At 37.0% G+C, this 25,704-nt stretch overlaps 1 protein-coding gene across 2 annotated transcripts in view; it reads right to left on the bottom strand.

The window, feature by feature from the left end:
• The window catches only part of Runx1t1 (runt-related transcription factor 1; translocated to, 1 (cyclin D-related)), a 122,467-nt gene extending 100,974 nt beyond the window's left edge, over positions 1-21,493 (bottom strand). The window contains exon 1 of one of the 2 annotated variants that reach the window (XM_013012568.1): positions 21,322-21,493. In XM_013012568.1, coding sequence (XP_012868022.1) covers positions 21,322-21,409 — 88 coding nt within the window. In that variant the 5' untranslated portion in view covers positions 21,410-21,493. Of the gene's footprint in view, positions 1-7,734; positions 8,108-21,321 lie in introns of those variants that run through there. The other variant, XM_013012569.1, reaches the window with a different exon arrangement.
• Between the last annotated feature and the right edge of the window lie 4,211 nt (positions 21,494-25,704).

Genomic DNA, 25,704 nt, shown 5'->3' with positions numbered 1-25,704 from the left:
GGAGAACAAATCTCAGGCAGTGACCTACACTGTTACCACAATTGAAATAAATAAGTTTGTTAATACCTGAAAAAGATAGGTAGTTTTTCCAGATTCCCTTCCCTGTCTGTCTCACCATTCTAACTTTGATTATATGACTCCCAAGTTAGCAGATTACTGGAATGGGTAAAGGGTAAACACAAAAATAGAGAAAAGGTGAGCAGCTGACAGAAGGAGACAAAAAATCCCATTAAACATCAACAAGACTCAGAAAAAATCTCTTTTTGTGTGGTCTCAAACACTGTCCCAATTTTTAAGGCAAAAGACCATCACTGCCTGCCTGTAATCTATTGTATGAATATTGGGTTTTATTGAGATTCAGAGCTCATTTTTATTGTCCTGTGAAATAAGCAAGGCAGAATGTTTACATCTACTTTTAAGACTTGCTCATGGTCACACTATTAAGCACTAACATTCTCAAAATTCTGTGTCTGTGATAGAGGTCTTATAAAGCACAATGCATGATTAGTTCATAATACAAACTCAAATCACCAAGCAGAAGATAAAACATGGCCTTTATAAACTGATCAAGAAGAGAGCTAAATATGGAAACCATAACTGCTCAAAAGAACTGATCGATAAGTACAAAAGTGTAAGCACATAAACAAAACCAATTGGAGGGCTTAAAGACATACTATTCTGTTCTGTGGAAAATCTTATACAATGGACCAGGTTCCCAAAAGGCTTTAGTAAAAGACTTATTTATACTAATATGATAAAGGTTTTACACCTTTTACACCTGATTAAAATATAAAGATGGGAATGAATTCCTCTAGATAGCAAAAACTCAGATAAACAATAGCAACCAGAGGATGCTCATCCCTTCAATGACATTCTTCAGGGAAAAAAAAAGAATAGAAAATGTTTGACAGACTGATCATTCTTACATCTATCGATTTTTCTTTTTATTTCCTTCATGCTTGGCAAGCAAATATGGGTAAATAGAGCCTCTGAGTAATTAAGAAGTTCAGCTTCAACTCTGATTTCACTACTCTCTATATTTTATAACCCAATTATCAAGAATATTCTGGGAAGTCTAGAAGAGTATCAGCATGAAATGCAAAGTTAAATGGGTGTGCTCTAAGGACAAAAAGAAATCTTCACTTTGATTCCTTTACTATATTTTATCTAGAAGCAATTCTAATATAACTAATGCCAGAGAAAGAAAAGAAGAAAATAAATGTTAACAGGATTTTAAGTGAAGTGTTATTTTGTCTCCTGAGTCAGTAGCTTCGGAAACAGCCTCCATATACGTCACCCGCCTCTCAGGAAAGTACCTTCTTTCCAGTCTCCTCCTTGTCAGGACATCTGTCAAACACTTCAAATAGGCTGATATATAAATTGTTATTCAGGAACCTCACATTTAACTATTCATTTCCCCCTCAATAATCTGAGGTTGATTATAGTCAGTGACATAAGAGCACGCAGAGTTGTAATGTAAAGGCACCATTTGCTCGGAAATACAGCAGTGGCCTTTCTCAAAGTTCCAAGTAGCTCAGTGCCCCCATCAAAACCATTCCAGATTGTTAAGAATGTTGTTTATTTCCTCAATCTCGTTAAGACTCTTGCTAGAGCCATAAACACATAACACAGACACCTTCTCAGATCCCTTCTTCCTAAAGAGCATCTTGCCTAATTACATAGCTCCTAAAGCTGACCTCTTTACGGTACCATGTTCTTACTGGTACTTTCATGACTATTTTCTTGCACGAATATCAAGTGCTCAGTATGATGTGAAGAATAAAGCGCACAAAATTAAAATAATTCCTCTAATAAGGCAAGCCAGGCTACACAAATCACTTAGCCTTCAGGGAAAAAAAAAGCAGGAAATGGATGCCTCTGCATTTTTGCAAGAATAGTGGAAAAGGTACTACAGTCAGCCTGGAAACACTTTGCCTATGGGCCTAAGTGTGCCCAAGGCAGAGCAACAGATACTCAGCAGTCTTACCACCAGACAGCTGACTTGTTTATTTCTTTAACCACACAATTTTTTTTAACAACTTTGTCTGCTAATATGTTGACTGTATACCATTTGCCTCCCAATCTTCTAGAACAAAAACACAGCAAATCGCCAGTCCAAGCTTCTGATCAACAGAATATTCCAAAATCCAAAAAGGGTAAGGCATTAGTTCCCCACACACCTTTGTCTTGAAAGTTTACTAATTCCACTCAGATTTTCAAGATATGACATTACTTATGCTATTTTGACCATTTACTATTTCAAGAGGAGTAGGAGCCTATAGGGAAGAACCAATATCCTAACCTGCTTTTAACCAAGATCATTCGTGATGATTAAGGCCAATAAAGCTCTTCTGATTATATTACTTACCCAAGGGAACTTTATCTACCTTTTATGCTACTATTCTTCAACTGAAATGAAAACATTTTTCTTCAAATGTTCAGTCTAGCCTTCTTTACAAACGATCCTCCCATTCAGCCATAATGTATCCATTCCCTATCAAAGATGGGAGTCCCATCTTTGGCATTAATCTATGCATCTGGGGGGAAACTGTTTCATTTATCTGGGTTTCAGGTTTCAAATAGATCATTTAGAGACAGAAATAATTTGCAGAGTTGTAAGAAGAATTAGAAGGTAGCTGTAGAGCCTAGAGCAGGGCCTTGTGTATATAGGCTTTCAATAAAAGACAGTTCTTTGTATACTATCAGAGATTTATTCTGCTTAGAGATGACAGTTATATATTCCCTGTGAGATTAAGAGGATTTCCTGATTCCTTTGATTGGAACTCTATGGATTGAAAAACATAATTAAGCTAGACATTCTCAGAAAGTACATTTACATTAATATTAATTAATGCAAACAGCTGTTTGAGAAGCTACCCTGATAAACCTTCTTCTTGGTCAGGTGTGAAATCCTATTGTTCTCCAGTTATGAGTCATTTAATTTAATGACATTTTCCACTAGCTATATTTAGGTATCAAAGAAATGCAACTATATACAAATTACTCTCAAGGAATATTGAAACACTGTCACATAGAAATTAAAATTTAGTTACAAAAAGAATGTCCTGTTCTTAGTGTAAGAGTCAAAAGCTCAAAAACATGTCAAGTTACACTGTGATTCAATCAGGAGCAAGTAAAGAGAGATAGACAAGCTTTGCTCTAAACATTGGATTTGTCTTTGCCCATTCTTACTCTGATGTCTGGTTCCCATGACAGAGAAGCACTGCACCTCTGGGTTCCTCTACTAGCTTCCCATACCAGGATCTGTTGCTGTTTTTTGTCTACCTGGAACAGGAAAAATAAACCCCCAGAGGGCATGGAAGGATTCAATCACAGTTATCTGGTACTTGACACCTTTTGAACTATCCACAAATGTTTCCTTCCTGAATTTACTTATTGTGTAATTTTTTGATCATCATGCATACTTTTTTTGTTCTGCTTAACATTCAATAATTACCATTTAAATTAGTTTATGCAGTAATTAAATTCATTAAATTAATGAATTAATTATAAGTAAGTATAAAATAAATGTTTTGTGCACACATTTGCCATAGGCCAAGCAATCAATAATGCAGAATTTTATCACTCATCGCTCTTCCTCTCTTGAAGTAAGAGGGAAGATAACAAATGCTAAAGAGGGAAGAAAATATATTGTATATATCATATAACTAATATATAATAGGTTAATCTGATTTGTGTGCATTGGGGATCAACAACACAGAGATGAATATCTATGAGCTTCAGTTTTAAGATATGTAAATCAGAGGTGCTTACATTTAGTTCTGAAACATATTGATTCCTCTGATGATATTATAATTAGGGCACAGTATTTGCAAATATTAACTATCAATGCAGTGATGAGACAGCTAACAGACATTTCTACACTAAATAATGCCCACTAAGTAAATGCTTACCCTAGGAAATAGAAATAAACTACTTAACCTAGGAAAGAGAAACATCTAGTTGCCTTATGAAATGTTTAGAAATTATAAACAACTTCCAAAAAAAGATTAATTCTTTCTGGTGTCTTTTTCAATAGATCAGACACCATTAAATGCAAAGGAAGATGATCTGATCTGTAAAAGTTCCTGGTATTAGTTAAAATATACAAAACTAAAAGGTCAAATGCATAGAAACTTTAACAAAAATTTTAAATGAAAAAGAGGGGGTGTTCTGGGGTTTGAGTGGGAGTTGAAACTTCTAAGTATCTGCTACAAAGAAGTAATGCCTGCATGATCTGCATTTATAATTGGGTATTTGCAGCTTATATAATTTTATTTTAATAGCTAGCATGAGGCTCATTTAAAACAGCAAACAGCCTAACATGATGGCAAAACAACTTGCAAGGTAAAATAATGTCAGTGGATAGAATGTTGTATTTTTATTCTTGCATAATAACATTTAGATGCTATTAAAATATACATATATAACCAGGTGCACTATCCAAATGTTCAGTTACTAAGGGACACTAACAGTTGGATGTCCATGGTGATTTCATCTCTGTGTTTTACACAAATCATCGCTTGCAAGTATTGATGTTAAAAACAGAAAAACAGTCTAGTACACAGTGGCTATAAATGCCAAATCAATTTTCAGCAGATAATAAAGTCCATGTTTTACAATCAGCAATGTACTGTTTTACTACCCAAAAATGTAAGCTAATAATATATAGCTCTACTAAATGGAAAATGCAGATATGCTGTTAAAAAAATGGGCCGACTGTGAAAGGATGGATCATTTCTGCAGGGACCTTCTTAAAGCTATGTGTAAGTGTTTTGAAAATATCACATGATGTGGCCATGTGTTAAAAATTACAGCCAGTTAAGTTCTCTGCTAAGAAAAATATGTGGGCAATTTATGAAATGCACTCCAGGATGGAGATGTCTTAAGTAAAACCAGATTTTGAAAACAAGCCTTTTTTTTTTCTTTTGGAAACTTGAACTTAAAAAAAAAAGTTCCCAGCACATCTGGAGAGCAGGACCACTGAGAAAGGGTGGTCTGACCTAATACTAGCCATCTTCTGAAAGAACAGCACTATTTCTGGGCGATGGGGACTCTGCTCACTTATTGTCCTTTTAAGGAAGCAGTCCTGAAAGCATTTTGTAGGTCAACATATGTTCCTTGATAACATTATACAAAGATTGATAAAAATATACATGTTTCAGAAAGCCTGGAGTCACCTCCTCCCCCAAACAATATAATATTCAAGATCTACCAGACTAACTCCTAAGAAAACATTTCCTTCTCTTCAATACAAGGAGCCACTTGTGACAAAAATGACAGGCAGTGAAATGGCATTTCCTTATGGCGAGTTAAATAATTTTCAAAATAATTTAAATCCAGGTTATTTTTTCAGCATGCATAACCTCCTTTGGCTTTTCAGAGTTCATTTTTAAACAGTATGCTATCGGTAACCAAAAAGGGAAGGGGGTGACTTTTTAAAACCAAAATATGTCTAGAAAACCATAAACTAAAACTTCTCTTTACCTACCCAACATAAGCATTGGTGTATCTAAATAGGCTCAGTTTCTGCACATCTGTTTCCAAGGATCCCCAATTTCAGGAAAAAAAGGCCCTAGATCTGAGAATTGTTATATCAAGTCTGAGACAACCAGGAACCAGTCCTGACACTTGAACTACCTTTCCCCTGGGGGGTGGGGGGGAGTTGTTCTATAAATAGTCTTTTTTTTCTTTTTTTTAAAGTAATATCATGACCAAATAAAACAACATCCTTTCTTTCAATCTTCAACATATAATCTTATTTTAAAATATAAACCTTCTCAAAGGGCTAAACTATATGAGCACATAACTAAAGTATACTTTCGTATATGAATGAATATGCTACAGACAAATTAAGAGGTACCCCATCCGATAGTAGAGTTTAAAAAAAAAAAGTACAGATGATTGTCAAAAATAGCCAAGTGTCAGATCTGCTCAAGTATCACTATTCTGGCACATGTGCATAGTCACAGCTGTTGATATATTCTCTGTATCCAAGTACAAGGTTTTTCTAACACAGTTGATGGGAGGAGGAGAGGGAGGGAGAAAACAGTGTCCACACTTCAGATCACTGCTACAAAACCAGTCAGATATTAATGACCTTACACTAAAACAAACTTACAGTGACTCTAAAGCCTTAAATAGAGTTCAGAGTCCTAAGTAATCTCTTTTATTTATTATCCTTCACAAGTGCCTTTGGTTTATGGTGGTGCTTTGTTTTGCCAAAGTCACATATACACTCCTCAAGATCATTTAACATACATTTATTAGGAGCATAGAAAACAAAGAACATTTGAATTGTGACATTAAAAAAAATCACATGAAACTGAGTTCCAATAGTCTGATAAAATAAAAAGCACAAGCACATTCACACCGATTCCTGATTGTATTTCCAGAGCACATTTCCTCTTTAGTTGAATGGTACATATAAATCAAAACAGAGCTTAAAGAGTTAAAATGACCTTTCAAAGACCTCATTGTCCCTTTTTTTTGTTTTTGCAAATTGATTTTCTCCATCTTTCAACTACAAACATACATTCCTTGTCTACAGAACTAAGGATAAAAAAGTGCAATGCTATCCCAAACACACCCTTTCTACATATATAGCAGTGATGATAAAGATGGACTTTTCCTAAAGGGAGAGACATTCTTCTAACAACTGGCAATACCTACACACACACACACACACACACACACACACACAAAACTGTGGTTGCAGAAAATTGGCAGATAATGTTTCAAAACACCATCTGTGAGGTGTACAAACCCTGACCAAGCACAGCCTCTTCTGCCGGTCCTACCCAAAGAATCACAAATCAGCCAGCTAGAGGATCTCTACATGCCCTGTCTTTATCTGGAGATAGGTTGTTCCACCTTCAGCACAGGGCAATTTAGACGGTTCTCGAGAACAGCAGAAACAACCCTATTTCCCAGGCCAGGCTCTGTCACAAGCAGAGACTTCCCTGACAACAATCACAGACACACTCTAGGTTCCAAAGATAATATTTTTCAGAGGAAATTGTCATGAATTCAATCTCCACGGCCACAACAGCTTCACTAATTCCACAGATTTTTTTGTTTTTTGTTTTTAACCGACAGATTTCAATTATTTGCCGGATGAAATCTGAAGACAACGATTTAGGGACAAGGTTGTGATTCCTTATAGTTTCAAAGCTTCCTTCACTTTCTCTGACATAAACAGCTTTTTTTTTTTCAACCAGGATTCTGCCATAATCTGAAAAACTCTCTCCACAGATGCAATTTCCAGGATGCAAGGTACAGATGACAATCCTGAAATCCAGAAGAGAAACAACACTTCCACCCCCCCGACCCCCCCCACTGGAACTAAAGCCCTCAAATAAATTGCTCAGGCAAAACATCTGTAGCTGCCTTCTTCACGGCCCCCCCCAACACACACACACACACACACACACACACACACACACACACACACACACACACACGCCAGCTTTTAAAAACACACCTCTCAAATTTTAGGACTCCACACCCTGCATTGCTCCATCCAGATCTTGATGACTTTCTGTCACCTTCCAACCACACCTCTGTCACCCACAACCTCTTCCTGCCCTCACTAAACTCCACAGAAGCAGTGGAGCAGGAGGACTCGCCGGGGGGGGCGGGGGGACGCTCAGGGGAGGGCATTTTCCGTGCATAATAAAAAGTAAGCTTCCTTCCCTACAATAGCAGAAGGATCTCTGAACAGAGCTCACTCACCAGGCATCCTGGAATCCAGCGTACCACACAGGAAAGCTGCTCTGTCTGTCCTAAGAGCAAGCGCTTTGCAGTTGCGGGCTCATGCCTCCTGTCCTGGAATGCGCGCGGGGCGGTGGAGGAGGGCCGTCAGAGGGGCTGGGGCGGCATGGCCCCAGGCAGGGTGCTGGGCGCGTGCGCCTGCCAGGCAGAGACAGATGGAGAGCTGACACTCCGGATTGCACTTGGAGCAGAAATGTGGAGGATGACAGGCGCACATGTGGCCTTGAACCCAGCCCTGTCTCTTCAGGCAGAACAATGACAGGGATGTGTGTGCAAAGTATCACAACCCTTGTCTCCCCTTCCCTGCTGCTCTACCTCTCTTGGCAAGTTCCAGCGCGCACCCCCCCCCAAAAAAAACGCAGAAAGTGAAATGCAGAAAGATAAGCTAAATGCTGAATAATTCATTTGCCAACACCACCCCCATCCCAGTTCAAAGTTAACCCTTACCACGCTAAAAGATGGAAATGGGAGGCCTGCCCCCCAAGCCACTATCTCACAATGAAAGGCTTCCTTCATCTTCTCCTTTTAACAGACATAACTACATTACAAAGAAAAAAAAAAACAGACACACCAGTCTCAAAGCTTGTTTATACAACTGGAAATCCCAAACAGTCTAAAAACATTTTATAAGACTTTGTGTATTGTGCCTGCTTATCACAGTGAACTAAGTATCCCAAGCATTCTCTCTGTCGGCTTCTCAGTAGTATGTGTAAAATAGGACACTTTTGAGGAGCAGAATCCAACCACTTTTATTTTACTAGAGTGCTTTTAACCCCCTGGGATACCTATGTTGACATGCTCCAAACATTGTCAGCTTACTCTCCTCCACCTTATATAGACATCGGTGGGAGATAAAAACAAAATCTTCATTGTAAAGCCTTTTCAAAAGATGAACAATCATGCCTGATTTTTGCACACCTTTAAATGTTTATCCTGCCCATGAATAACACACACCCAGCCAGGTTCAATGGACTCTTCCCTATTAAGCTTTAATGGACACCATGATATATAAAACTAGGAGCCTTTGTTACAGTGCTTTATCTAAAGCTGGCTATTTTCTTCTCAGCAGTCCCTCTTTAGTCCTTTGTAAAACATCCTTGCTTCATAGGAGAAACATGCCTGCCTGCCTGCCTGCCTGCCTGCCTGCCTGCCTGCCTGCCTGCCTTACATGCCTTTTTCTAAACACACAAAAATGCCAAGCAGAAAGAAAATACTGTTCTCTTCTAAAACTCTTCTTCAATTTAACACTTGCAAATCCTTCCTGGGTCTTTGTTTGTTTGTTTTAACGACAGGGCACATGGCATCATGAGATAGGTCCCTGAGGTTCTACCTTTCTAAGGTACATGCTATCCATCAGAAGCACAGCAACAATTCTACTCAGAACTCTGACCAGCTTGCAAGCTCAGTGAACATGACAAACAGGAGCATCCCCTTTAACCCTTGCTGCTCTGGTAGCCCTCAATATGCTCTTTACTTATTCTACACTTTCCATATGCTTTTTAGCTCTTGTCAGATTGATTTTTATTTTTTCTCCTACTTGCTGTCTCCAAGAAATTTTTTTTTAAATCTGAAAACAGAAGCAATAATTCTACCCATTGACTCTTCCATCTCCTCCAAAGAATGTTTCAAAGCATACACACACACACATACACACACATACACTGCCCCAAATAAAAATGTATCATCTTTGATAAACAGCATCAATCAATAAGAACTTCTAAGCCCCCCAATGCTATACCCAAGAAGCACTGCTTCAGTCAGTGAACCCCACAAAAATCCATCACTGTCAGAGCCAACTTGTAAAAAGACTACAATTCATAATGATTACTCTGTTCTGTCACTAATAGTATACTGCACCCTATTTATGAGGCCAATCTTTTTGTTCATCTTAGTTGGATGTCACTTGTAATGAGGTTCTGTGTAATGGATTTCGGTTCAGTTAAGCACCAAGCTCAAACATTCTTATGACAGAAAGCTCTAACACAGGCATGAGTGTGGTAATCAATTAAGCACTGCTATAAGGCCCTTTATGAAATGGAATCCAGCATCCTAAATCTGTAGACTTTCATTTTTTAAAGGAGTATTTTTTTAAAAGCCACTCCATGCTACACACCACTGATTTTTTTTAATACTATACCTATGTTAGAAAGAGAACATTTTCACAGTGGGAAACCCAACCTTTCATCAATATGCACGGTGAATCACTTCTAAAATAGAAAATCATATGACAAAAAATGCAATACACTTTAAGAAAACTGGATGATATCTGGTTTTAAAACTAGGTCTTAATATCGGTACATTGCAAGCCCCTAAACTACAGCTCAGAAAATTGAACTTCCATATGCTGTGTGATTATGTATCTTTTCTATGTGTAAAAAGGCTTTTTAAGCTGTTATCTGACTACTGTAATTGCCACTTTAAATTGATCCACGTCAACAAAACCTGGATCCCTGGAGATTCTCACCTAGAAGTCTGATGGCAGAAAGGGCCTAACGGAATGCTTGTGCATCTGAGACTAGTTCAGCGTTTTCCTCATGGAGCCAGCTTCCCCCTCTTATTCTTGGATCCACGAGGCAAATGGAGAGGTAACTCCATTTGGCATTTCTCCCTGAACTGGGAAACGTGGATATGTAGTTCTTCACAGTGACTTAGACAGAAATAACTTTTCCTTTAATAAAAGACGAACGAGGAGCCAAGCTCTCTAACATCCAAAATGCATAATAAAAATAGACAATCAATAGCATGATGAATGCATTTCAGTAGGTGAATGGAGGGGGGAAAAAGCAGAATATGTGTTGTAAAAGTTTTTCTCCAGTACAAAACATGGTCCTGTATCACCAATGACATGTTTTATAAAAATTCAAATACACTCAAAACAAGAAAGATTACATTAACAACTAATTAAGTACTTTCATAGCACAGCAATGTGAGTTAGCATATGTCTTTCAGTTATGAACACAGATCACTTTTAAAGGCAATTTTTATGAGAATTGTGTAAATCACTAGCAATCCATAAATTTAGAAAGAAATTTAGAAATAAATCCATAAATTTAGAAAGAAAGAAATGATGGAGTCTTTCAAAAAACGGATATATGAGTTGTCTCGTGACAGTCACTTATTAACCAAGCATTATACTATGGTATTTCTCCAAGATACTTTCCAATTAGTTCTTCAACAGAATGGCCCTTCAATACACATTTTTGCTTTGTTCAGATTTGACTTGGCCATAGGGTCTAACAGTCTACTTACACTGTCTACAGCTAATGAGAGATCTCTACACTGGAGAAGGGAGAGCTAAAGCTTTTTCTACCGTTTTCCTCAACTTTCCTCCTGTTTCTATCAGGCTGTCGTGATACATTGTGACTGCACACAGTGGGTATTAAGTGAGTTAATTCAAAGGAGCTGAAACCTCATTGATCCTAATTGAAAGCAATACACCCAACCAAATACTTTCCTACCCCATCTGCTCTGGCCTGCCACCAGCTATTCAATACAAGAAAATTAATAGTTTCAGATATTCTAACTGACCCAATAAAGGCACTCATTTAAGCAGGGCTGCATTAACAAAGTGAAAAAACAAGGGCAAAATGGGTTCAGATGGAGCATTTTACTTCTAGTTGGCTTTAACAAAGCTGAATAAGGCGTATTCTGACTTTTTTATGTGCAAGACTAGATAAACTGAATGAGAAGGCACTCAATGATCAGCCAACGAGCATTGATGAATGGTCATTAAGACCCCCCTGCTCTTAGAAGAGACCCTTCCACAAAGTGGCACACCAGTTTGAAAGGGCGGACTCACTAATGTCCAGATTTCTCCGCTTGCTTGTTCCACTTTCAATTTCAGACCACTGGCCACCAAATGAGGCTGACATATTGGAAAATAATGTTTTATGGGCGAGCGGTAAAAAATAAAATGGAGGCATTAGCTCTGCTTTCAAATTCAAATCTGCTAGTTTTGTCAGACCCCAAAGGTTCTGATTTTCCACCCAGCTGGAAGCTATTAGTGTTTTCTAAAGGCATCCCACTGACAGGGCAAACCTACCTAATGTGTGAGCTGTTGGGCTAAGGGAGATGGACTTCTCTTTTGGATGGTTTCCTAACTTCTCATCACCCTGACAGTCAATTAAATGGATACAACACCTAATAAAAATGTACATTAATTTGTTTCTGCCACTGAAACACATCCGAAACTGTATTAAATAAAGGCCATAATAGATTGTCTCCTGACAAAGGTAAATTCAATTACAACTTAGTTTTCAAGAAAACAAACAATGTCTTATGTTTTAAGCTATAAGGTAAGACACAGCCAACCACAAAGAAATGAGTGGAGTTGGGGAAAAAACAAACAAACAACCAAAAAAAAAACAAGCTAAAAAGTTCACTGGAGTATTCCATCATCATCAAGGTAAGAGATTATTTGTCATTTTAGCTCCTTTCTCTAAATGTCATCTGTAAACAGCTAGGCACACTCACACCATTTCCCTCAACTATTTCCTTTGGGGGAAATGATTGGCAAACACGTGCACATCCTCTACTTCTACAGAGATTGCCCACAAGAGCTCTGCCTAAATGACAAAAGAGGTTGTGATTGCCACCTTAAGAATTTGGAGGGTGTATAAACATCATGGGGTCAAAGGGTTATTTAGGGCTGTCCAAGAGGGCCTGAGTGCTAGCAATAAGAAGTAATCAAGTAAAAGGAAACATGCTGAAGAGAGGAAGCATGCTTTAATGGGTGATTATACAGACATAACAGAGGCAGAAAAGCTTCACTGCTTGGATCAGTTGTAACTAAACTGGCAAGTCACCCTCTAATGCACTGATCCATAGAAAAGATATGCTATGGTCTCTTGAAAAGTTCCACTTGGCCTGGGCAGGTGGCAGGCACAGAGCTAGATGTCATAAAATGAACACTTCACCTAAGTCTTTTGTTAAGTCATGGACTGAGGTCCTTTTGATTTTTGTATCTTTGTTGGTTGTTGTGAGTTCATAATGGGTCCTAAAACTGTCATCTGGAATTTCCAATCTCTTAGGATTTCAAAGAACAAATAATGACTTCTGAAAATGATAAGCTAAATCATTTTCATCACATCTTTCTCCATCTTGATTATCTACAGAACAAAATAATACTTACAATCATTTTGACAGGTTTTTGAACAACATATTTGATTTTGAACTCTGGTTGAAATATCATTTTTCCCAAACATTAATTTTTAAATTGTATAGAAAGTACAGTTAAGTTTGTAGGATGCATGCAGGTGTGTTTTTTGCAAAACTAAAATCTGTTCAAAATAAAACCATTCGCTTGAAATACATAAAGCCTGTCATTATAACTATTACAAATTATTTCCAACAGTGACAGTGTCTTTAAAATTTAAAATATATTATACAGGGTTTCTTGGTTTTAGTTTTGTTTTGCTGCCATCAACTTTTGATTTTTTAATATCTAATATTTTCAATGTTAAAATGTAGATTCCTCCGTGGGCAATAATATGGATTAAATTATTTAATTTTCTTAAAAGTAAAACACTCTCTTATTATCCCACAAAGCTGAACACTAGCTATGTTAAGTCTCTGCGAATGAAAGCATGTCTATTTTTAAAATCAATCTTAAAAAAATAAACACTGGTATATAAATCTACAAATAAGTTTCTATTTATAGTCTCTTCACATTTTGTATAACCACAAAATTGACTCAGATAAAACAGAAGGCATGTAACCATCCAACCCATCTTCATGTGACAAGGACCGTAACACTATATGGAAAACCTTTGTTTCAATGTCACCACCTTCCCATCTTGACTAATGGCGAGTTAGTTTTGTTAAAAGCAAGGGTGATGGCGTATGCTCCAATGAACTTTCCCTCCTCTCAGCACCAGAGACAAAACCTGCAGCTCTGCTCTGTGCAGGCAGCCATCTGGACAGCTTTCCCTTAAAGCCCAGCCCACACCACACTGCAGGCAAAATCGGAGGGCTCCAGAGCTCTGTGGGGCTATTCATGACATACCAATTTCACATTTTCTGCTTGTACGCTTGCAACAATAAATGCTAATGAGGACCATGAATGACAATTTTAAAGACAATAAAAAGGTCTCCAAATCCCTTGCATATGGAGACACTGTTTTCAAAACTTCACCTTCTGTTACTGAGCTGTTAGAGCCTAGTGGAGGGGGGGGGAAGAATAACCTAAGGAAAACAATACTATGATCAAAGGAGAACTGAATCCTTAAGATTTCCAGAGAAAGCAATCTGTGTAAGTCCAACAAACAGCAGACCTCAGTATCCCTATGAGTAGCCCTGGGAATGCATGAGGTACCTTTAGTCTCTCCAACCTTTACCTTCTGTAGACATGTCGTTTAATGAAGGCACTTCATGATAAACATTAAGAAATCATTAATTTTTGGAGCACCCAAATTCTAAGAGATGCACTTGTCCAAAATTAATTATAATCAGCATCAGCCCTATTGTCAGATTTTGGCATAATAGTCCATATTCCTCCTATGCTTAAATAAATTCAGATTCAAATTGGGTATCTTCTGATAACATCTATTCTAAAATTAAAAGAAAAATCATGCAGTGGTTCTGGATGGTGAAATTATATGTGATAGTTATTCTCAACTATTTTTCTGTGTTTTCCAAAACTAAAATATGCAGTATACTTTGAACATGTATAAATAGGTATATATATATGCATATATAGAGAACTTTATATACAAAGAACTGAACAGAAAACATACTTTTACCTACCTAGGAATTAAACTATTTTACACAGCAACAAAAAGGAAACAAAAGATTCATCTTCCTATAGTTCAGAGAAATTGTCTAAAGGGTATTCTTTTCATTAACATGGATTAAAACACTTTCAACAAAATCCACCAGGTGGAGCAAATACACAGCAATAAAAAATCCCAGAATTTTTTTCATAATGTTCTGTTTTCACAGGACTTTTATCTCTAACAAACCGTCTACCTCTCTCTCCACATTGCAATTATCCAAATCTATGCATGCATACTAATTTCTTACATTTAAAAACAAATTCAAGCTTACCAAAAAGCAGCTTTCATAGCTACAATGAGTTCTATTACAAATGTTGACACCTAAACTGCTTTTTTGTTCAAATAATTCCCAGCCCAGTATATTTGCTCTTAACCAATGTAAATTTTCAAAATTGATGTTTACAACAAGAGTTGCAGTATTCCTGCCCCTCCCCCACACAAGACCAAGCAGGATATAATTTAATGGTTTTGTTGTTGTTGTCTTATTAGGTTTTTTGTTTTTGTGCCAGTCCTGGGGCTTGAACTCAAGATCTGAGCAAGGTCCCTGAGCCTTTTAGCTTAAGGCTAACATTCTTTCACTTGAGCCACAGCTCTGCTTCTAGCTTTTTTTTTAGTTGTTTATTGAAAATAAGAGTCTCATAGACTTCCCAGCCAGGGCTGACTTCGAACTTGATCCTCATATCTCAGCTGCTTGAGTAACTAGTATTACAGGTGTGAGCCACCTGCACACAGTTAATATAATGTTTTATATACTGGAATTCATTGCAAATTGGTTAAAACCCACAGACCTCAACAATTTAATTCTCTTTGTCTGCATGGAAATTTCTATTCTCAATTCTTTATTAAAATTATTCTTTACCGTTTATGCCAAAAATCTCATTAAAATTATGAAATATGTGCCAAAATGGTGTTATGTCTAAATACCCTTTTTTCATTCCTATTGGTAAACTGACTCAAGTCCACAGTTCACTTTTCTAGAGTGATTCCTTTCCCCCATTCAATCCTGCAGATTGGTTATTTTTCTTACTGAGCACATTCAGCACAAGGCACCAACTTCATTTTCTTTTTCACAGTCTGTTCATTGACTCCTGATGCCACCTGCAAGCTACAACTCTCCCCATTCACTTTTCAAAGTCCTCATTTTTCCTCACATTATATACTCTCTCTGCTGCCAAAACTTATGCTGCAAATGGAGCTAATGTCACCTGCTTTTAAGGTAGCTCCAGCTGGACAGAACTATCAAAAGTTGGGAGCTTGATAGGGGAGAGCAGGAGGTACTAAGGGCCCATCCATGGAAGGAAACATGAGTTAGGAATATTGAACTGTGTCTAAAAATATGTTTATATGTTTTCTTTTGGGAAATGTGTACTGATGTTGAAAATACTCTCAAAGAAATGCAGCAGGCAGAACATAAACCAGCATTCAGATACACATAACAGGTATAGCTGAGTTACTTTCACAAGTGCCTAATCTAGATCGCAATGATGCCAGCTCATCACAGGCTAATCCAAGTATTTAACTGATTAGATACTTTCCACTGGTATGGTATACAAATATATAACTGCTATCTAACTCCTCTTTACAATGTCTAACACCTTTACTTTTTTGTAAAACAAAGAATATATTGGGGTGAAAAAAATCAGAATCAGTCCCCTGGAGCTCTGCCTTTTCTATTTTACCTAGGCAGAAGTCCATATTGCTCTCTTCACATGCCCATAACTTCTATTAACATTAATGGGAGATGCTTAATGTGCATCTAAAGGGTAACTGTCCTTTGGACTGCATGACAGAATCCTAATGAAGTAGTTGGAAAAACCAAATCACTGCACATGTGTTCACCCTTTCCCCTCTCTGTGCAGGAAACCCCACCATCACGCTTCCCCACCCACAGTGAGAACAGGCCAGGATAAAGAATCTGCTGGGTTTCCTCTTGGTAAGATAACACCTTGTTACATTCCAGAGGTGGAGAGGCTCCATCTCCAAGATGGAATATTTATCATATGCTAACCTCAAAAGGTGGACACAATGCACTCCACATATTATTTCTCACCAACTCCAGCCTCATTAAAGAGTGTGGCCCTTCACACAACAAGTTCAAAGACCACTCTTGAATTCCAAAGCAAGGGGGGGGGGAACAGAATACTCAAAAGAATTCCTTCACCTTTCTTTTTAAATGGACCATTTTCATTTTCGTGTACAGATAAAGATTTAGAAACTGCTTCTTCCAAACAATCTCAGTTCTGTAATGAGCTGAAGTAAGTTTGATCCCAAAAGAGCAACAGATATCAGACACTCTATCTATCACAGGATTTAGAAAAACAAGAACCTAATGAGCTAAGGCTAGTCTTCTGTCAGTTAAAGCCAGAAGTATAAAATATAACAGGCAAATATATAAACCCTTGAAATATTTTTTAAAAATCAAGTATTTCTGTCATTGTAGTTCAGAGGAGAGAGCAAAGGACACAGTGTTGGCAGGAACCTTAGATTCTTGAATAAACCCTCATGCACACAATGCCTCCTGAAAGAAAGGAACCTAGGGCGTGAGCCAGCCTGACTCTGGCCCACAGACAGGGCTGGCCTAGCAGGATGTCAGAGCGCCAGGCTGCTGAGAGAGATACTGGGGTTTCACACACTCCCAGCCTGCCTGTTTTGCTCTTCAGGTAATTAAACAAGGAAACAGGGCTGCTGGGTATGAGCCTGACCCCAGAGCCCTGGCTCCATGGTTCTGCATATCAACTTCCGCAAGAACTGCCTGGAGCATCAACAGAACATTCTCCTTCCACTCTCCAGCGTTTCCTTCTCCACCTCTTCCTAAAGCTGACCCAGAAACAAATCCTGTTGCCTACAAAAACATCCATGCAGTGGTCTGAATTTATTGGCAATAAAAAATCTCTGTGCTATTCCCAGACACAGGCCTCCAAATTTTACAAAGAAAAAAAAATTACTAAAAATTCAGAGATAACAAATCTAGGTAAAACACTGGTGTCTCAAGATGGATTGGTTAAAGGAAAATGTTTATGATTCTTCAAATGTAAAAATAAATGTTCTTGAAAATATTGTTATATCCAGTTTACAAATCACATATTTCTGTGCCTTGTAAATAATTGGCCATTTCAAGTTTGGTTAACTGTCATTAATACAAAGAAATATAACCTATGATCTGATGCACTTTTGTCGCATCAAAAATCTTAAAAATGCTAAAATATATCTTGCACACAAAGCATCATTACAACTCAGGAATAGCAAAAATATTCCCTAAAAGAAAGAGAGGCACCCATCTATAAGCATACATATAAAGCAATGATTAGCATCATATAATACTCTTCAAAATCCATAGAGTAAAACACTGGCTGCAAGCGACAGAGACCAAAAGAAAGAAGAACACAAAAGCATGCCTGCTTGTCTGTGTTCAACACAAAGAACATTAAATGAAAACAACTGGCATGCTGCCAGATTCCTATAGAGGCAAAGAGATTCAAATAAATTGATTTCACGCATCATACTGACCTGGGATCGGTGAGCACTGTTACAATAAGCTCAAAGCTCCATGTGGGGTAAAGCCCATTAATGCTATCAGACCCCTCAAACATGACCAAGAAAACCCAAAGATAAATGCAGACACTCTCTACAAATAGCAATTTTACTTAAGAACATAACTTTCCTCTTTTTGCTAATATTTAAACACACACACACACACACACACACACACACACATACATTGCACCATCTATGTGAGCATCGTTTAGATCACTCTGTAGACCATAACACAAATGTGAATTTTGAAATCTATACAACATGTAAAGATCAGTAATACCTAAGTATTTTATTTCATATGCAGGAACATAAACACCACTTTGCAACAAAGGTTTCCCTCCCATTCTTTCTTTCTATGGTCTTTCTTCTTGCATCTTTTTGAAAGCCAATGGATTTTTATTTTCTATTTATTTACTATTTTTGGATAGGGATTCTTGGTATATGGCCTAGGGTAGCTTCAAACTCTCAATCCTCCTGCCTCAGCCTGATGAGTGTGAAGATTACAATCATGTACCACCACAGTAAGTGAATTTTTATTATCTATTTATTCCATGCCAGTCCGGAGGCCTGAACTCAGGGCCTAGGCACTCTCTCTGAGCATTTTTGCTTGAGGTTAATATTCGATCATTTGAGCCACATTTCCATTTCCAGGTTTTTGGGTACTTAATTGGAGATAAGAGTCTCACAGGCTTTCCTATTTGGGCTGCCTTCAAGCCATAATCTTCAAATCTTAGCCCATGTAGCTAGGATTATAGACATGAACTGCCAGCACCCAACAGATTTTTAGTCTTAATATATCAAATACTGGACCCTTCTTAGAATTTTCTTTAATTATTATAAGAACAACTTCTCAAGCCAAGCATCAGTTTCTAGGAATCCCCAACCCACTTTGTCCTTACAATACCTTATGAGATAGGAGCCCTAAAGGACCAATCAAACCATGTATATGAACATGGTTCACAGGTGGAGCAGGAGCTTTGCTTGACCAAAGTACAAAAAGTAAACATAATAAAGCCAAACATGCAAACAAAAATTTAGGGATGAAACATAGCAGCATTTTGTCTGTATTAGCTTCTTCTCAAGTTGTGTCATGGCCTCTGGGTTATTTCCTCCAGGCAGCAGCATGCCTACCTCTAGATCTACTCTCCCCTCACAGTGAACATGCAGACCAGACTCTGTGGTGCCTCCTCAGGCTGTTCTCAATCACAGCACCAGCTTTGCAGCTGGTAGTTCTTCCCTTTGTCTCCTTCCAGATGACATCTTCAGGAACCCAATGGATTCCAGGTGCTTGGAAATTTAAAGTATGTAATTTCTGTTCCTCATTGATCCCTACATTTCAATACACTCATTACTATTACAAAGAGAAAGAATTAATTAGATATATTTTTAATACAACGCAAAATTTTGAAAGGAGGACAACACAAATATCTGCTTACATAACTTGTTTTTAAAGTACACACATACATACACACACATGGGGAGGGGAAGAAATGTCAGGAGAAGAAACTCAATATGGTGTTTGTGCTATATGTTGCTGGGGGCTTCGTATTTGCATATTATATAACACAGGCTCTGTTGTATGAAGATGTAGATCCCATTCTTCCCATGCCTTTTACTTTCAGGGTATGCCCAATTTTGGAATACAATCTCCTTTTCTACTTTTAATCTGAACCTCTATAGAGAAAAGGAAAGCAGAAAGGAAGGAGTTTTGTTTTGAAACAGCTACTTTCTTCTGATAGAAGATGATAAGAAAATAATCCACAAGCATGCGCAATTGTCCTTATGATAGTTTGTTTCCTTTAAGACACAATATTTCCACATTTCTTTTTCTCTATGCAAGATTATAGAAGACTTCTTCAGTCTTTCATAGAGAAATCAACCAATATTTGAATCATGGAATCACTAATTTTTAGTAATAAGACACAAAATAAAAAGATAGAAGCAAAAGTGAGCCATTATCTCCACTACATAAAACAAGTATATTCCCCGCCCTCTCTTCCCTGTGTCTTACTAATTATACTGAATACCACTACATGAACTGGGAATGGATGGAAATGCAGACACAGAAACCAAATCACAATTAAGACGTCCACAGAGAAGTATACAATTTCTGCAGGGAATTATTCTTTTTTGTCAGATCTTAAAGGGAGGGGAAGCAAACCAGCAGTGGTATTACACATATATGGAAAAAATCTCAGTATTCCAAAGTCTGAGGCAGCAGGATCCAAATTTCAAAGCCAGCTTGTGGTATACAGAAAGACCTGGTCTCAAACACTCAAAATCAAAGCAAACAAATAAAAAAATAAAACCTTTTCTGGGAAATTCCTAGACAAGACAGAAAGTATTTGTGGGGACTACAGGAGTATTGAGGGATGCACACTTCCAAAACATCTACCCCTCTCCACCAAGTCAGGCAGTCAAACTTTAAATCCCTTCACATCGCTAGGATGCCAACCAGAATCACACAACATTTGTGTTGATTATCAACTTTATCTTAGCACAGTTTTTCTTCATTCACTGGTGCTTTTGCACAAGTCCATTCTCTGCTAAACCTGGAACAAAATTGACTAGCAGAGTCATTAACTAACTTCCCAAACATGTAATACAGTGAATCCCTAGATTTTTAAATGTTTCAGCCTTGCAAAAGTCTCTTGCCAAATGGGCATATACTTAAGATTATATTTGTATTTTCCTAAAGCTATATAGTATTTTTCTTAAATACGTCTTACAGATATGAAGCTATATTTAGACATGAAGACATAGTCTGTTTAGGAAATGACATTCACCTAAAAGCTTAACAAAAAAATCAGAAAAAATAATAAATTGACACTTTTAGTCAACAAACTGTTTCAGCAAACACTCTCTTCATTATAATAAACACAGAAACCATGGCATAACTTTTACTCTTTAACTCCAAGTACTGCTCAGTTCATAACAGATGTATTACAAACATGGCAAGAAGCAGCACAAGATGAAGGCTAAAAAATGGTACTTGATCACTTGATATCTTTAGAGCTATCAAACAGGGTTCCCCCTGCCAGATTGATCACCACCCAGTCCCACAACCAAAGTTTACAAACGCACACAGTTAAAACATACAATGCAAACTCTTTATCAACAAGCACCAGAATATAGAAAAGAAAAATGTTCACAATGATAATTTGTTGGGGAAAATAATAGATTGATTTTTTTCTGGTATGTAAGCAAATTTCAAAAATCAAAATATTTATCTGTTCCTTACCTTGACAATATTCAAAGCTCCCTTTTTTCCGGCAGTCACCTATTACTAAACTCAGTGCTCTCCAAGTGTTTCTTTTGACAGATATCATTCTCCACCAATCGCTCTGCTAATTTCCTCTCTCCTTTTCTGACTGGGACAGAGATTATGTTCACCAGCCCAGAGATCAATCTTTTCTATTGACAACAACAAAGGGAAAAAAAACGCATATATCACAACCAGTCTGAAGCAGCACACCCATCTACTTACAAAATAATACTAGGCCAGCTTTATTTGCTTTAAGAAACAGATACAAGTTCCTCTCAATTTTAGAAGTTGGCTTTAAAGCATATCAACACTGTAAGACAATGCTATATTTCACCTGTTTCAGTTAAAGAATTGACCTGCCACATAATATGGCTTCTCTTTAAAAATTTTTTTAAAAAATTATCTTTAAGTAGTTGTACAAATGGGGTTTCAATTCAACATCTTATTCAACTCAACACACCTCTTGATTGGTGTCACCACTTCCATTTAGTATAGTTTGTGTAGAAAACTCTTTGGATATTGTATACATTTATTCTATGGAATTTAACAAATTTTATCATATTTCAAAACAAAGTAGTATCTACATTGTTTCATTGCTCTGAAATATCAATGTTGCCATTATTAACTGTCAGTAGAAAAGTAATATATGAAATTGACTACATTAAAATATTAGTTAAAAACAATTACTGTGAACTATTTTACCAAATCAATGAACTTGTATTTTCTTTGCTTCCTCGAGAGCATCAAATTTAAATTTCTCATTAGTCTTACTTGATCTTGCAGGTTTAGAATTCATTCCTTTATTCCTTCATAAATGTTGATACAGAGTTTACTCGTCACCTATCATACTATTACTACCAGTACAATGAATGACAAAAACACAGTGTTGCTATTTAATTCTTATGATCTGTGACATATAAGAATTTGGTGCAATCACATGCATATCATGTCAGGACTTAATAAATGCCATAGAACCTATATTAGATACAACCTATGTTTATAAAGGCAATCTCCAAATAAATATTCCTAAGGATTGTTTTTGAGACCCAATTACTTCTTAGCAATTTAAACATCTCTATCTAACAGACATAAAACAAGCAAATTCTATTTTAAAAATTCTATTTAAAAAATTATGTTCCACAGCACTCTACTGTCTCTGAAGCTGAAAAATTTGAACACAAATGAGGTGTTGGTAGTGGGGAATTGTCTTTAAAGACCATTAAAGACAATTACTTGGGAATAGTTGGTTTACCATGAAACCTCACAACTTTATTAACTAATGGAAAACTTCAATTACAAAGTAGCCAAGATATATAGATACATATAACACATCTAGCTTACAGAAATATTAAAATACTAAGGGGAGGGGAGGGATGTGAATAAATAAATTAGAGATATCTATATCCCAATGTTAAATAGGATTATTTCTGAAGGATGGATATAAGATGATTCTTTTACACATTTCTGTTATTATCCAATGGCCCTACAAAAAGTAGAACAACATTTAATAAATAAAAGTTAAACAAAATACTGGGAAAAAGAAGAAGTTGGGTGGTTGTTTTAGATTCAGTAATGATATATAACACTTAGGGTTTTAGCGATCCTCCACAGGATACCAGACAGCCTGATAGAAGAGACCAGGCCTGTGTAGGAGACATAGTTAATAACTTCCACTGAGCAAATGAAACAGTGGAAGCCACCCAAGTTCCCCTGAGTCTGAGCATCCTTCTTCTTACTCATGACTTCTCAATAGCATGTTCTCAGTTTATTAACAAAAACAGCATTGTGAATCTTGGTTTTGAGGCACATATAATTACCACATGGACTTCCTTTAAGAGACAATTACTTCAGAAAAGATCCTTCATCACAGAATATTCTGTTTCAGGCCTTCACTTTACTTACAGTACCTATTTTAACAGTATATTCTGATAAGAAGAAAGTTGGCAGGAATATAATGTCACCAAGTATCTTAAATGTGTGTGTTTACAAAGTCTTAATTGCCAGTACAGCATATAAATATACATCTGAAAAGTACCCAGTATAAACCTAAAGTTACCCTTGAAGACCCATATATACACACTTAACTTTTATACAGGAAACATTAGTTCACAATCAATAGCAAGCTAAACTTTGGGGCTTGCTGCATCATCCCACATATAAAATACCCTCCCAACATGAAATAATAATAAAATCAGTAATTGTAATGTACACTATGAAATACATTGTTCAAATATTTGTGGCATCTAATTCACACTAAAGTTGACAGCACATGCAAATGACATTAAAAATTTTCTGTTTAATAATTGCTTTGTTCAGATCCTCAGCTCTCAAATTTGTAAAACCTCATTATAAGGAGACTATAAACTAAGAAAAGTTTAATAGCTAAGCCTCCACCAAGAACAGAGTGCCTCAAACAATTTGTCGTTCTACAAGAGTGTTATTAAAAAGGCTCAACATGTTGTATTACCATGGAAATTGTGGAAAACATACATTCCCAAACAAATATTACTTTTTCTCAATGGTATGAAGTAATGAAAACCACATGTGTAAATCTGCGATCCGTGCAGTAGTTCAAGCTGCAGCTAATAGAAAATACAGAAAGTGAACTCTGCTATATAAAGGATTCTTGTTACAGAAATATAATGTGAAAACCAGATGCAGACAGAAAACCTTAATCACAGATGGGAATGTAATCACTGGCATACAGAATACTTTTTTGATCAATCTTAACCATATGCGCAGTGTATTTATTTTCTGAGGAATGCAATAACTTTAGAGAACCTTCTATTTGAATTCAGTTAACCTCATATTTATAATGCTTTTATCTCACTCCCCCATCCCTTCAATTTGAACACTGAGCCAAGGTTTTAAAAGGAAGAGTTGCTGGCCTTGGCAGATCTTTCTTGTATCAGTTTATCTTTCAAAAATTTAATAGGATGTAAAGACTACACACATCAGAATCAACCTCAAAAGAGATCAAGTGCAGTTGCCCATTACTGGACTTCTCAATCACTGCCAGGAATCTTTTTACTGTCTAAACACATTTCTCTAGAGAATTCTACAACATTTGGGCAGATTTTCCTTTAGTAAGTAATATACAGTTATGTCTAAATGAACATTTAAACACACCTTTTTATCAACCTGGATTGAATCAGAACTGAACTCTAATTTTTCTCATTCCCTTCTTCACAAAAAAAATATTTTATAGAGTAACAATGTCTGTTTACATTAACTAAAACTGATTTGTTCTGGGTTCTGAGGGAAATTACAGCTTAAGAAAAAAGAAAAGAGGAAAAGAGAAGAAACAACCTGTGCCTTAGAAAACCTGTGACTTAGAAAACATGATTCTAGAAAGAGAATCCCTGGCATTGGTTATAGCTTATCACTGTCAAAGTGCCATGATCTTAGTTAGAAGGTAATTATCTTGTGACACCCCCCACCCCCGATTTGAAGGAGAGGTTGACCAAATATCATGAAGGCTTTACTTCTAGACTACAGACTATAACCAACTTGCAACAGGAAACAACTAGGACACTGTGTTTTGGGGGTGTTCCTTATCACTGATCTAGTGATGTCAGATGAACTAGAAGTCAGAATCTTACTTTCTCAAGCTTTCTTAAACTACCTTGACTTACACTTATTCAGATTCTTCTACTGGCCTCTAACACTTCACCTCCTGTATACACACATGGGAACAGACAGTCCTTATTCTGGCTCTGTTCTGACCTTTAAGACCCTTCATAACTTGCCACCAACCTACAGTTTCCCGCTTTCATTCCAACCATGGCCTCATTGAGTATAGCTCTTCACTGAATATATTCCCTGAGACAATGCTGTCCCTATCCCCCACCTTAGGGACTCAGCCCAGGGATTGGGGCCTGGCCAGCTCCTTCTCAACACTCAGATTTTAGTTCGAGACTCCCTTCCTCAGAGATGGGTATCCCAACCATTAGAAAGAAATGTCTCATCACTACCATCCCATCATTACAACATTGTTGTTTATAATTTTATTTGATGGATTTCACATTATGACCATATGATGTCTCCTTGGCTTCCTTATTATCTGTCTGCTTGCTCAACCCTCAAACTGTAAGCTTTATGAGAGGGGTTTTATCTCTTTTGCTCATTACTCTTGTCTACATACTTGGAATTGAACTTGGCATATGGCAGTAATCTGAATAAAAAGAATCAAATGAATGAATCCCACTTAATGAGAATGCCACAATGGTCCAATTCAAATCTTATGACTTTCACAAACCTTTTCCTAGGTCTTGTAAGGCTCATGACCATTTTCCCTTTTCTTTAAATTATAATAGCGCTTTTGAGGTATATCAGGTTTGACGAGCTGTTACCTGTCAG

The sequence above is a fragment of the Dipodomys ordii genome, unplaced genomic scaffold, assembly GCF_000151885.1.
Source record: "Dipodomys ordii isolate 6190 unplaced genomic scaffold, Dord_2.0 Scaffold17, whole genome shotgun sequence".
Classification (NCBI taxonomy): Eukaryota; Metazoa; Chordata; class Mammalia; order Rodentia; family Heteromyidae; genus Dipodomys; species Dipodomys ordii.
This window is presented reverse-complemented; position numbering and strand designations above follow the sequence as displayed.